This window comes from Phodopus roborovskii, unplaced genomic scaffold (genome assembly GCF_943737965.1).
Source record: "Phodopus roborovskii unplaced genomic scaffold, PHOROB, whole genome shotgun sequence".
Classification (NCBI taxonomy): Eukaryota; Metazoa; Chordata; class Mammalia; order Rodentia; family Cricetidae; genus Phodopus; species Phodopus roborovskii.
The window spans coordinates 9,086,598-9,101,211 of record NW_026126636.1 but is presented as its reverse complement, the minus strand read 5'-3'; the positions used below and the strand labels follow the sequence as shown (position 1 = coordinate 9,101,211).

The following is a 14,614-nucleotide window of genomic DNA, read 5'->3' as shown; positions in this document are numbered from 1 at the left end:
AGATCCAGGACAGACTCCACAGCAACACAGAGAAACCCTATCTTGAAAAACCAACAAAACAAAACAAACAAAAAATAAGTGCTGGTTGTTCTGATGACAGAGGGTCCAGGTTCAATTCCCAGCATCCACATGGCGCTTACAACTGTCTATAACTCCAGGGTTCCCACATCCTCACATAGACACACATGTGGGCAAAACACCAATGCACATAAAATAAGAATAATAAGTATTTAAAAAACCCAAAAAGCAAAACCAGTTGGCCAGGTGTGGTGTCACACACCTGTAACGTCAGCATTTGGGAAGTGAAGATGTGTATGTGTGTGTGTCGGTTGGCTCACCAGATGACTCAGTTGCTAAGCAACCATTGCTGGAAGCCAGAGGACCCTAGTTTGGTCCCTGGAACCCATATAAAGGTAGAAGGGGGAGGGGAACTGAATCTACAAGGTTGTTCTCTGACCTCTACAGGCACGTGGAGTCCCTTCAAAACAGAAATATTAAGAAACTTGAAAGGATTTTGGGGCTGGAGAGATGGTTCGTCAGTTAAGAGCATTTCGAGGACTCAAATTTTGTAGAGGAAAATTCTGTTGCCGGACACTGGGCAATATACAACCTCCTGTAATTCCAGTTCCGGGGGACCCAATACCTCCACTACGCTGGCGCATGCTCTTACATGCACATAGACCCACACTGACATACACATAATTGAATTTGTTTTTGTTGTTGTTATTGTTCTTGGAAGGTTAAAGGCAGGATTTCCATGAGTCTGTGGACAGCCTGGATTATATGGAAAGACCCTGTCTTGGCCGGGTGTGGTGGCACACCCCTTTAATTCCAGCACTCAGGAGGCAGAGGCAGGTGGATCTTTGAGTTCGAGGCCAGCTTGGTCTATGGAGCGAGTTCCAGGACAGCCAGGGTTATGTGATGAGAAACTGTCTCAAAAAAACTAAACCAAACAACCAAACAAATAAGAATTGTAACCACTTATCCAACAGTTCCTCAAAGTTTTTGATTTTCCCCCTCCCCCCTCCCCCCCTCCCCGCAGGATGACTAGCTGACCACGTGTTTTCCTGGAAATCGTCCCTGTCTCTATGTTTCTTTTCTACTTCTCTCCCTGTTTCTACAGCAGTATCTCCGAATGCCCTGAGTCTCTGGTCTCTTTTTCTGCCCGTTTCAGGGTCTGCCCTTGCCTGCGGTCTTCCTGGGTCGGGTCATCTGCGGCTCCTTTAAGACAGGCCCCGCCCCGGCCCGCCCTCCCGGGTCAGCCCCGGTGCGTAAGGCTCAGGCCGGGAGGCGGCTGGGCTCAGTGCAGAGCCGGCCGGGGCGCGATGGCGAGCACGGCCTTCAGGGTCGCCGCGCGACGGCTGAGCCAGCAAAGCTCATCCAGGGCCCCCGTCCTCCTGCGACAGGTGCGGTGAGGCTGATGGCCGAGCGGACCCCGGGTTCGGGGAGCCGGGTGGGGTGAGACCCCACAGTCCTGGAAAAGAGATGGGGGGTCCTTCATGCCTTGCTGTTGCAAAAAAGGGGGGGCTCCCGATTCGTTAAAAGGGGTTGGTCAGGGCTTGGGGCGGAGGTCTGGGTCTATTACCAGAGGAGGGCGGGGTCCTTGATTAGGGGTGTGTTGGAAGATGGCATTCCTTGGTTCCGGTGGAGGGAGCTGGGGGACCCCCCTTGACTCCTGACCCCTGGGCAAAGAGCCGTGGAGTTGCTGCATCCCAGGAAGATGACGGAGGGGAGACCAGGATTCTTGGGTCCCCAGGCTTGGGAATCAGGTCCAGGACCTCTCTCTGGTACCCCACTCCTCCCAGATGTTTGAGCCAAAGAGCTGCACCTACACCTACCTGCTGGGTGACCCGGAGTCTCGAGAGGCCCTTCTGATCGACCCTGTTCTGGAGACGGCGCATCGGGATGCTCATCTGGTTAAAGAGTTGGGGCTGAAGCTGCTCTATGCTGGTTAGTCTGCGGACCAAACTTGGACGGGAGAGAGGCGGGGCCACGGAGAAAGTGCGAGGAGGTGAAAACCCCGGAGGATGGCTGGGGCCTGGATCCCTGAGACTGTGCAAAGGGCTGGAGTCTGGACCCGGGATGAGGGGGGAGTGCTGGTGGCCAGACTCCATGATCTGCAGGAGGAGGGTGGGGCCTGGACCCCTGGGTCTGAGCGAGGAGAGCTGGGGTCAGACCTCAGGGTGTGAAGGAGGAGGGTTATGGACCACGGTATCTGATTAGCGGGCTTGGGTCCTGGATTGTGTGTCTGAGGAAGGACTGATGGCTAGGGTCTGTCTCCTTCGGTCTGAGGGTTGGGTACTGTGGGCTGGCAACATTCAGTTTTCTCTGCTTCCCTCGTAGTGAATACCCACTGCCATGCTGACCACATCACCGGCTCAGGGGTTCTCCGGTCCCTGCTCCCCGGCTGCCAGTCGGTCATCTCCCGCCTCAGCGGAGCCCAGGCTGATGTACACATCGAGGAAGGTGATTCTATTCGCTTCGGACGCTTTGTGAGTTGGATGTTGGATATTAGGGAAGAGGGTGTTGGCAGGGATCCCTTAGACTTTGAAGAGGGTGCACATAGGAGGGAGGTGGGCTGCTGGACCCCAGGGAAGGAGGGTCAGTGGCTCTGGCTACAGGCTCTGTTCTCTCTGGAAAGTACCATAAACCCAGGTGGGTCACTAGGGCAGGAGGCTGTAGGCAGGCAGGCATGCCTCTGGCCAGTCCCCCTAAGTCAACAGCGATGATAAGTTTCCTGAGGCCTTGGGGCACATTCTTTGGCCTGGCTATTTCCATAAAAGTTGATTGGGGTTTGGCATTGAGGAAGGAGCATCAGTTTGTCTAGCAATAGGTCTGGGGTGGGTCTAGTGAGGTCCCTGGGCTACTACTTAAGGTGGCACTCACTGGCATGTTGATATAGATTTGGGATCAACCCTTTATTAGTGGGTTCCTCCTTAAACGTTGGCCTTGAAGCCTCACCCAAGCCACAACCCACAACCCTGTTGCCTCACCCAGGAAAGGGCTGAAGGTTCTCTCTCTGTCTCTCTGTCTCTGTCTCTCTCTCTGACACAAGCCTAATCAGCAGGTTTCCAGCCAGCTTTGCAACCCAGAGCACTGTGGACTGGTTGTGGGGGAGGAAACCGGTGACTTGAATTGCCAAAGATGTAGTCTGGTTGACCTAGGGGACAGAGTGTCTGGTGATAGTGTGAGGTCCTGGCCTCTGGGTTGATGGTCTTGCGGAATGGGGGCAGTTTATTTGGAGGCTGTTAGCGGAGACGTTGTGTGGAGAGGGTGTCGCTGCCGTGGGACTGATTTCACCCCTGTATTTGGAAGCGGATGAAGGATACATTGCTCGCTTGTGTGAACCCTTCTAGTTGGAGGGTTCAGCTATTCTGGAGGAGACTGTGGAAGGCTAGGAGGGCCAGTGCCATGTCAACAGGAGCCCTTGGGGAAGACAGAAGATGGCTTAGCAGTTAATGGCACTTGTTCTTCCAAAAGACCGAAGATGGGTTCCCAGCCCCACCCACATCAGACCAGTCACAGTTGACTTTACTGTCAGCTCTAGGCGGAACGGGCATCCTGGTCTGGCCTCTTTCATACACTTGCACAGGGACACATAAATGAATGACTGTTTAAAACCCTTCAAAACAAGCCAGTCACAGTGGAACGCGTCTTTAACCCCGGCACTTGGGAGGCAGAGGCTGAGGCAGGTGGATCTCTGAGTTCCAGGCCAAGCTGGAATTCATAGAGAGTTCCAGGACAGCCAGGGCTACACAGGGAGAATAACATACAATCTTGAAATATGACGAGAAGTCTTAAAATGGGTGTGATGGCAGTCTTAGTGCTAGGGAGGCAGAGAGAGGAAAATCAGGAATTCAAGGTCACCCTCGGCTACAAACCAAGTCTGAGGCCAATCACACCAGTGGATACCTTCAGGGAACGCGCACGGAAGGGCTTAGCTGTGTAGCTGTGTTTGGCTCCAATGTTTACCTTTCCCGTACTGCATTTTATTGATATAATCCAAACACCGTCTGACTCACCCACAGGATGGCCGTAAGTCAGTGACTCGCGGGGCATTTGTGGAAGGCTGTCTTCGTCAGTGCTTGCCATTTCAGGGTGTTTTCGTGACTCCTGGTGAAGCAGCACCCAAAGCCTCCCCCTCTCCTCCCCAGATACATCTTTCTTTCCTTCCTTCTTTTTATCTATTGCTAGGTAGCCCAGGCTGGCCTCGAACTTGTCATTCTCCTGCCTAAGCCTTTCAGTTGTGGGGGTTGCCTGGACCACAACACTCAGCCTTTAGGCAACATTTTCCCCCCAGTACTGGGAATAAAACCTAGGGTCTGATTCATGCTAGGGAAATACTCCTTGACAAACAAGGCTTTTACACACAGGAGGGGGGCCGGGTCACCAGACCACACCCCCCAGCCCCCGTGACCTGTAGAGATTACATTCACCATCCAAACACTCACAGAGAAAGTTGGCCAGCACTGACTATATAACCACGAGCAATAAAGAATTAAACTCAAAAAGGCAGAGGCAGGGGGATCTCTGCGAGTTTGCAGCTAGCCTAGACTAAATGGTGAGTTCCAGGCTAACCAGGGCTACATAGTGAGACCTTGTCTCAAACCAACGACAAAAATTACAATTGCAGACATCAAGAGGAAGGAAGACAGACCTGGGCTCACACACTCTGTGTACGTCTTATCTTTGTTTTATTTGGAGAGGGGGGATTCATTCTGTAGCCCAGGCTAGCCTGGTACTTGCTAATATCCCAGGCTGGTCATAAGATCAAGACTTTTTTCTGCATCCCTGAGCTAGGATTAGTGTTACATCACCAGGCCTGTAAAGCTCCCAAAGTTGAGTGTCAAGTGAAACTATCCATGATTGTGTAAGTCCGGATGGTCCCAGGGCAGAGGGATCAGCGGCCGGGAAGAGCAGAGAGGCCTGTGGGGTGATGAGAACGGAACCCCAAAGTAAACGTAAAAACACAAGCAATTTGTACAAGTACAGTGTATACACAGCACACTTTACGTATAATGCAACTTCTTGTTCCATTTTAGAGTTTGAAACACAGTCTCATGTCTTACTTTTAATGTTTTTATTACATATTATTGTGAAGGGGTGTGTAGGACATGGCCCAAGTGTGGAGGTCAGAAGACAGTTTGTGGGCGTGGCGCCCTAGGTTGGCCTTGAGCTCATTATATAGCCAAGGATGACCCAGGAATCCTGATCATCCTGCCTCCACCTCCCAAGGGCTGAGACCACAGGCTTGTGCCACTACTGCTAGCTATAATTAAACTTTTTTTTTTTTTCTTCTGGTTTTCCAAGACAAGGGTTTTCTATGTAATAGTCCTGGCCGTCTTGGAACTCGCTCTGTAGACCAGGCTGGCCTGGAACTCACAGAGATTCTCCTGCCTCTGCCTCCCAATTAAAGGCATGTGCCAGTGCCCAGCTACAATGAACTTTTAAAGGGGGCAGAAACCATAAAAGTCAGGAAAAACAGACCCATAACATTTGGAAAGAATTTATACAAAGCAAGACCCACACTAACAAACCCTGGCAGTAACAGTCATAGACACTGCAGTAGGGTACCCGGGCCCTCCACACAGTGCTAGCAGGAATGCAACTGTACCCACAGAAAACCATATAAGAACATTCACAATAGTACTTCCCACAGTGGTCCGAAAGTGGGGTGCTAATCACCTAATCAGCAAATAAGTAAAATGCAGTAGGTCCGCCGGGCAGTGGCGGTGCACACCTTTAATCCCAGCACTCGGGACGCAGAGGCAAGCGGATCTCTGTGAGTTTGAGACCAGTCTGGTCTACAGAGTGAGTTCCAAGACAGCCTCCAAAGCTACACAGAGAAAGCCTGTCTCAAAAAAAAAAAAAAAAAAAAAAAAAAAAAAAAAAAAAGGGTAGGTCCATCCTATGCCAGCCCCTTGCTCAAAAATAAGGAGAAATGAAGTACCGATGGGGACCTGAATGCGGATGAGCCCTGACAACACACTAGTCTGGAAGAAGACAATTTCTGTGCTCCTGTCTCTAAGACATGGGCAGGCAGGAAAACCCAGACAGACAGAAAGTACAATAAAAGAGAATAAAAGTAATTTAACGGCCAAGCATAAAGCATATATACCTGCACTGGCAGCTACTAGGGAGGCTGGGGTTGGAGGATCAGCTCAAGGCCTGCCTGGTGTATAGAGTGAGTTCAAACTCAACTTGGGAAAGTTACTAATATCTCTCAAAATAAAAAAGGCTGGGGGTGTGGCTCAGTGGTGGAGCCCCTGCCTAGAATCCCCCAGTGAGGGGCTGGGGTGTGGCTCAGTGGTAGAGCCCCTGCCTAGAATCCCCCAGTGAGGGGCTGGGGGTGTGGCTCAGTGGTGGAGCCCCTGCCTAGAGTCCCCCAGTGAGGGGCTGGGGGCGTGGCTCAGTGGTAGAGCCCCTGCCTAGAATCCCCCAGTGAGGGGCTGGGGGCGTGGCTCAGTGGTGGAGCCCCTGCCTAGAATCCCCCAGTGAGGGGCTGGGGGTGTGGCTCAGTGGTGGAGCCCCTGCCTAGAATCCCCCAGTGAGGGGCTGGGGGCGTGGCTCAGTGGTGGAGCCCCTGCCTAGAATCCCCCAGTGAGGGGCTGAGGGCGTGGCTCAGTGGTAGAGCCCTGCCTAGAATCCCCCAGTGAGGGGCTGGGGGCGTGGCTCAGTGGTGGAGCCCCTGCCTAGAATCCCCCAGTGAGGGGCTGGGGGCGTGGCTCAGTGGTAGAGCTCCTGCCTAGAATCCCCCAGTGAGGGGCTGGGGGCGTGGCTCAGTGGTAGAGCCCCTGCCTAGAATCCCCCAGTGAGGGGCTGGGGCGTGGCTCAGTGGTAGAGCCCCTGCCTAGAATCCCCCAGTGAGGGGCTGGGGTGTGGCTCAGTGGTGGAGCCCCTGCCTAGAATGCTTTAGAACGCTCCGCAGCCTGGCATGGCACGGATGGGCTTGGAACTCACAGATCTCTTGTCTCGGCCACCTACGCCTGTGCCGTGGTACCTGGCTAAAACCCACGCTTTACTGCTTCTCCTAACAGGGTCTCACCTAACACAGGCTGGCTTTGGACTTGTTATATTGCTGAGGTGGACCTTGAACTCCTGATGTAACCCTCCCACCTCCCCCTCCGTCCAGGCGTGCATAGAGCTATACTTGCGTGCTCTGTTCTAGCCAAGAGAAAATGTAAAAAAAGTACTCTCAGATGAGAGGACAAATTCAGTCTCCCCTGCCCCCAGTTTGCTAATCCCTGACGTAGAGCCCACACTTATTTGTGCTCCCACTCCTCCCGTGGTTATCCCTGGACGGTGGTGCTGCTGTTCTTGTTTGTACAATTCTCTTGGCAGAATTTGCCCTCGGTTCCAAGGAATTTCCTTGCTGAGTCACAGCCTGGATGTACCCTTAACCTTAGTAAAATTGCCAGGAGTTGTTTGCCTCTCACAGTGCTGGGGATGGAACCGAGGACCCTGAACATGCTAGGTAAGCTTTGTAACACTAAACCACGCCCCAGCCCCTCACTGGGGGATTCTGGGCAGGGGCTCTACCGCTGAGCCACACCCCAGCCCCTCACTGGGGGATTCTAGGCAGGGGCTCCACCACTGAGCCACACCCCCAGCCCCTCACTGGGGAATTCTGGGTGAGCATTGTACCTCTGAGCTACATCCATAGTCCTCTTCTTGTTATCATTAGCCCTTTTAATTAAAAATTACATGATGTATTTAATGTGTGTGTGTGCAGGGTTCATGTCAGAGGACATACAACTCTTGAAACTCAGTTTTTCCCCCCTTTTACCGTGTAGCTACCAGGGATTAAACTCAGGTTGTAGGTCTTGGCAGCAAGCACCTTTACTTGCTAAGCCCCCCTTTTTAATTTAAAGATTTATTATTTTTATTTTATATTTCTGTGTGTTTTGCCTGCATGTATGTCACTACAAGGTCATGCATGCCGGGTGCCTGCGGAGGACAGAGAAGGGCCCGGGATTCTCTGGAACTGGAGTTAAGGACATGTGTGAGCCTTCATGTGGGTGCTGGAAACCTAAGTTTGATCATATACAGGGCTACACAGAGAAACCCTGTCTCGATAAGTAAAACAACAACAACAAAAATTATGTATGAGTGTTTTGCCTACACATATGTATATGCATCGTGTGTATGCTGAGCCATATCAAATACTTTTTCTTTCACAAATTAAAGGAAAGGCTGTAGTTGAAGGAGACTCGACTCAGAGCCATTTGGTGACAGCGAAAAATGAGATTTGAGGGCATATGAACAGCAGAGGGCGCCAACACCACTTAGGACTTGAGAAGGCAGGAGCCCGAAGACCTGCCGCCTGGAGCTTGTTGACCGCTAGGGGGCAGTGCAGGATGCGTGAACTGTGAGGCCACCCGGGAGCCTGGGAGAGGCAGTATGGATGGAGATGCAATCCTGTATTTTATGCATCCTGGAAAGAAAGCGGTATTGTTGATGGATGGATGGGTCAGGACGGCTCCTGGCTAGCTGTTGCTGGCTGGAAGGACACTTCCGGAATGTTCTGCAGCGGAGGCAATTCATCAATCAGCAAGCTTCACAAACACTGAGGCCGTCTTCTGTAGGTTCGCCCGCCTACAACATTTTTCCTGTAATGGGAATTGAACTAGGGTCTCAGTCACCGTAGGCAAGTGCTCTACCACGGAGTTGGGGACCTAGCTGGAATTATGTGTGTGTGGCTGAACGCTGCCATGTGGGTTCTGGAAATGGAACCTGGGTCCTCTGAAAGGGCATTCAGTGTTCTTAACCACTGAGCTCTCTCCAGCCCCTGCTTTTTATTTTGAGACAGAATCTCACTAAACTCTTCAGGCTAGCCTTGAACTCAGCAGTACATGCGAGCCTTGAGCTCGTAATCCCCTGCTTTGATGATAGAGTTACACCGCTGTGCCCAGTGTCTTATGTTGGGAGGCAGAGGCAGGTGGATCTGTGAGTTTGAGGTCAGCCTGGTCTACAGAGTGAGTGCCAGGACAGCCAGGGCTACACAGAGAAACCCTGTCTGGAAAAGTAAAAGAACAACAACAAAAATTATGTATGAGTGTTTTGCCCGTGTGTGTGTGTGTGTGTGTGTGTGTGTGTGTGTGTGTGTAGTTACAGATGGCTATGGCCACACTGCGGGCTGGGAACTGAATGGGGCCCTCTGGGTAGACAGTACTTGCTCTTAAGCACTGAGCCATCTCTCCAGTTCTGTATTCTTGTATTTTCTGTAAAGCACCACTTGTACTGAGGATTTTTCTAAGTACTTTGTATCCATGAAACAGTTCAATCTTTATAGCATTCCAAGGGGCTGGGAACAATTTTGATGTATGTTTTGCAAGTAAGCTGATAGACTTGAGATTAGGAACTAGGCTATCTGCTTCCAAAAGCATTGCTTATAGCTATTTTGATCTATTTACATAAAATTCTAGACCAGATGAGTTATGAAGTCATTTACAGTAATAGGAAGCAGGCCAGGGCTCAGCTGGGGACAGGGTAGAAGAAGGGTGTATTTGAAAGGGGTACAAAGAAATCTCAGGAAGTGATAGGGACACCCATCTCAGCTCTCATCACCCCCACACAGACATAGTTGTGAAAAATAAATGAATAGGAAATAAACCTCACAAGTCACATGAGAGGGAGTCACCCCATCCTCACTGAACACAATCATGTCAGAGATAGTCAAAGCATGTGAGAAAGAGGAAAGACCTCCAAGTGGCCTTTAGGAGACTAGCATAATTTTGACAGCGCCATTCACGTGGGTCTGGTTAACTGGGTACCAGCAGCCTTGCAGCCCAACTGATTTCTACACAGGGTAGGGGTGGCGTGCATATGCCACCGTTCCTGTGTGGAGGTCAGAGGACAACTGGCAGGAGTTAGTTTTCCTTCTACCTGGTGGGTCCCGGGGAACAAACTCACGCCATCGAGTATGGCAGCAAGGGCCTTTATTCACCGAGCCGTCTGGCTGGCCCTCATTTATAAGTTTTTGTTTTTGTTTGGTTTTTCCAGACAGGGTTTCTCTGTGTAGCCTGGGCTGTCCTGGAACTCACTCTGTAGACCAGGCTGGCCTCGAACTCACAGAGATCCGCCTCTCTCTGCCTCCTGAGTGCTGGGATTAAAGGTGTGTGCCACCACTTCGAGGCTTGATTTTCAGAAGTTATTTTATTGTGTTTTATTTTGAGACTAAACTCATACAGCCCAGGCTGTTCCCAAATCTTCCATACAATAGAGGGTGATCTTGAACCCTTGATCCTCCTCAGTGCTGGGTCTGTAGATCTGTGCCACCAGGATGTGCTTATTTTCCCAGGTTTTATTACAGTGTACTTCCATGTTGGTTCCTTTGACTGGTAGTTCTGTCACCGTGACAAAATGCTATGAGAAATATCATTTAAAAGTAATTATTTGTGTGTGTGCGTGCGCGCGCGTGTGTGTGTGCGCGTGTACATGTGTGCGTGTGTGTGGAGCTTGCTGGTAACTGTCTCTGTGCTTTACATCTCTGCCAGGCCTTGGAGACTCGGGCCAGCCCTGGCCACACCCCGGGCTGTGTCACCTTTGTCCTGAATGACCAGAGTATGGCCTTTACTGGAGATGCCCTGCTGATCCGAGGGTGTGGACGGACAGACTTCCAACAAGGTGACCTGTACCTTTCTCCAGCCCGAGATCTCAGTGTGGTGGTCTGGGTGAGAATGTGAAGAATAGGATCCTTGTGTGTTCGAGGCCAGCTGGTCCAGGACAACCAGGGCTCTGTAGAGAGACTCTTTGCAGCTGGGGCTGTGTAGCTCAGTGGGTAGATGCTTGAAGCTGGGGTTTCAATCCTCACCTGGGAACAGCTGTGCCATACGTGTAATCCCAGCACTCAGGAGGTAGAGGCAGGAGGATCACCAGCATAAGGCTGGGGCTGGAAAGATGGCCCCATGGTTAAGAGCACTGGCTGTCCTTCCAGAGGACCCGGGTTCAATTCCCAGTATCTACATGGCAGCTCTCAACTGTCTATAACTCCAGTTCCAGGGGACCCGAAACCCATGGCAAAACACTAATGTATGTAAATTAAAAAAAAAAAAAGTGTAAGGTAACATTTTGGGTAACATGGAACATGTGTGCACACACAACATACCCAAATATACACCAAGGTTGTTACTGTACACTGTTTAATCCGTAGGGGTCAGGGTAACTTTTGGGTTTAGCTTTAGGAATCCGTTAGCTTGAAAGGTGACTCCTAAATCTCCCTTTTATCTATTCACCTGAGCCATGTGTACCCATGTGTGGTATATGTTCACATGTGTGTGGCTGGGCTCATAGAGGGGTCTTCTTGCCTCTGTGCCCACAGTGCTGGGGTTACAGGAGCATAGGCCACACCCTGCTTTGGGGTGCTGGGAATCTGAACTCAGTCTGTAGGCTTGGTAGCAAGCACTTCTATCCCCTAAGCATCCCTCCACCCCCAGGACTCAGAACTTCTTATCTAAATCCATGCTACTCTTCCCTTGTTTTGCATATTACCCTTAGTTCACCTTCCTGGCCCAGAGCCCTTTCTTCACCTCCCCGGGAGGGTGACACAGCCCCTGGTACTTCCGTCTCTCAGCCCGACCTTACAGATTCACAGATTATCCTGGTGAATTTCCCACAGTGCCTCGGGTCTTTACATATGCTGTTTCACCGCCTGGAATGCCCTTCCTTCTCTGTGTTCCCAGAAGGGCATTCTTGGCAGGAGATGAGGGAGAGGTTTTAGCCATAGTGACTCCATCTTCCCGGTCCTGCTCTGGAAGAAGTGGGGCGGCGGGGCCTCCTCTTGTCCCTGTGAGTCTCTGACTGCTGAGCTTTCCTTCCTCAGGTTGTGCTAGGACTTTGTACCACTCTGTGCACGAAAAGATCTTCACCCTTCCTGGCAACTGTCTAATCTATCCGGCTCACGATTACCATGGTGAGGGCTTGCCCGAGGCCATGACAGGCCGCTGTCACTCAAGGCAGGGAGTACCCTCTGCCCGTTGTCCTCACGAGGCACGGAGGCTGCAGAACCCAGAAATTCCTGTGGCTGGAAAGATTACGTGCTTGGGCGTGCTGTGTGGATGTGGAAACAATAAGAGACATCTGCGGGGCATAGGTTTTCCTGGGACGTCCTCAGAGAGCTCGAGGAACTGTGGAAACTACAATTCCCATAGTGCCCCAAGAGAGGCGGGACAGCATCTCAGGACCATTCAGGGAAGGGCCAGTTCGTCCCAGTCAAGGAGGGCAACTCCAAGGCCTCCTGGGAAATGTAGTTCTGAGCCGTCCAAGGCACTGGGCCCCTGGTTACTGGGCTTCTCTTCCGCTTTACCGACAGGGCTCACGGTTTCTACTGTGGAGGAGGAGCGGACTCTGAACCCACGGCTCACCCTCAGCTGTGAGGAGTTTATCAAGGTCATGGACAACCTGAACTTGCCCAAGCCACAGCAGATAGGTGAGAGTCCCCAGGGTCTGAGGAAAGAGCGTTTGGGGTGTGAATCCGTTGATCTGAGGGAGGAGGGCTGGGGTCTGAGCAGGAGGACTCAGGGCTAGAACTGTAGCCCCCACGAAAGACCCCTGAGCATTTCCTGGGCCTCTGTGAGACTGAGTCATTCCTGCGACCTCAGAATCATTTGAGGTTTCTTTTTAGACGTTGCTGTTCCGGCAAACATGCGTTGTGGGGTTCAGACTCCACTTTCCTGACTCGTCCCAGCCAGCTGCTCATATCCGTTGCACTAGGTGGGGTGAGGGGAGGGGCGTCACCCCGGAGCCTCTCTCCTCTCCCACCCCGACTCCGCCAGCTACTTGAGCTTCTTAAATAAAACTTACTTTGTTTTTGCCACGAGCCTGAGTTCTGCTTGTTTTCTTGGGGGGAAGGAATTATGTTTCCAGACGAATGCCGAGACCCAGTTCTGGTCCCTCCAAAAGCCAGGGTAGACTGGCATGTGGTACCGTTGGTAGAACGCTTGCCCCGCACATACGAAGTCCTGTGTTCCATCCTCAGCACCACGTTAACCAGGAGTTACAGGTGCAGACCTGTGATCCCTGCACTTGGGAGCTGGAGGCAGGGGAGGGGCAGAAGTTCAAGGTTATTCTCAACCACATCGTGAGTCGGAGTCCAGCCTGGGCTATGTAAGACCCGAAGAGGGGGTGCTGGAGAGATGGCTCAGTGGTTAAGAGCACTGCGTGCTCTTGCAGAGGCCCTGGGCTCCATCCAGCATCCGCATGGCAGCTCCCAACCATCTGTCACTCCAGCTCCAGGGGATCTGGCCTCCGGGCACTAGATGTGTGAATGGTGCACAGACATACATTGTAGGCTAGACAGGCACACACATAAAATGACAGAGGATGAGGAGGCAGCAGCTGTCAAGGCGATGGGGGCCAGGTTGGCGGTCTAGGGAGCCCTGGGAGCCCGCAGAGCGCACACACTGTGGGGAGCATTTACTGCCTTGTAAATGCTGTGGCATGTGATTTTGTGTGAGCCTCTCCCCGCTGAGAGCCCCAGGTCCAAGAAAGGCCCTCTCCCTCCCTCAGCTCCCGGGTCTGTAAAATGGAAATAACAACGGGATGTTTCAGCGAACTGATAAACCCACGAGTGTGATACCTGGCCCTGTGCCTACGCGACCAACTCCCTGCTCCTGACACTGGTATTGTCCCTATCATGTGGAATGATCTCTTAGGTGCTTCCTGGCTTGGAGCCACAGTGTGCCTAATAGTTACGAATTCAGATTTTTGAGAGGCAAGCAGTGGCATACCTGGGCCATCGAGGTGGCTGAGAGTATGGCGCCTCTTGGGAACCCGGTGACCTGAGTTCCATGCCTGAATCCCAAACTGCTCCCCAAAGTTGTCCTGTGGTTCCCAGGTACATGAGGTGGCATTTGTGTGCCTGTGCTATCGACTACACGGGGATGATAAATAAAATTTAGAAATCATTTAGAATGGTTGTAGATCCTGGGAGCATTTCTTTCCCTCAGCCCGTTTCCCACAACTGTCCCTTTTCCCGTGGGCTGGTGTTTGACGCGGAGGTGTGTCAAGTATTTTGCACAGCTCCTGACATCTGACAATCGGGTTTTGCATGCCAGTTATTTTCCTGTTTTCATCCAGAGAGGAAAGGGTCTGACTGTGACCTTTCACCTCTGTTCTCCACCCCGTAGTAAACTGCTAGCGAGTAGGGCACAGTCTGTCTCTGGGCAGATCGCTGACTCAGCTCGGGGTACCCCCTCCCCTTGTCCGGCTCCCTAAACCGGTCAGGGCCCTTCCAAAGGGCTTATTAGAGGGGAGGGCCCCCATCTTCATTCCTATCTTCCTTTGAGGATTTCCTGGGTCTTGGCCTTAGGGAGGCTGCTGTATGCAGGTGTCCAGGATGCCCGGCCCTCCCGGGGCACAGGAATGGGGGCACGGGAGGCTGAGTGGGAGGCCTGGGCGCTGGGCTCTCGCTGGGTGGGGCTGGAGGGGCCGGGATGGCCGGGTGCCTGGGTTGCGGGCGGGGCAGGCTGCTGGCTCCCTCCTCCCTGGAGAGCTGTCGGACCTGTTGTCCCCCTCCACTTCCGGGCTGCTGGGGAGGGGGACGGGGCGGCCTCTCTCTCTCCTCCCTCTTTCCTAGCCACCTGTTTCGCGGCAGAAGCCTCGGTGCCCAGCGCGG

At 52.3% G+C, this 14,614-nt stretch overlaps 1 protein-coding gene across 1 annotated transcript; it reads left to right on the top strand.

Moving 5' to 3' along the window:
• The first annotated feature begins 1,310 nt into the window (after window positions 1-1,310).
• Ethe1 (ETHE1 persulfide dioxygenase) lies at window positions 1,311-12,817 on the top strand. Its single transcript, XM_051207223.1, has 7 exons — window positions 1,311-1,406; window positions 1,806-1,950; window positions 2,344-2,492; window positions 10,497-10,626; window positions 11,822-11,911; window positions 12,311-12,427; window positions 12,623-12,817. Exons 1-7 carry the CDS (start codon window positions 1,326-1,328, stop codon window positions 12,673-12,675), a joined length of 765 nt encoding a protein of 254 aa, XP_051063180.1. The 5' UTR covers window positions 1,311-1,325; the 3' UTR covers window positions 12,676-12,817.
• Window positions 12,818-14,614: the final 1,797 nt, after the last annotated feature.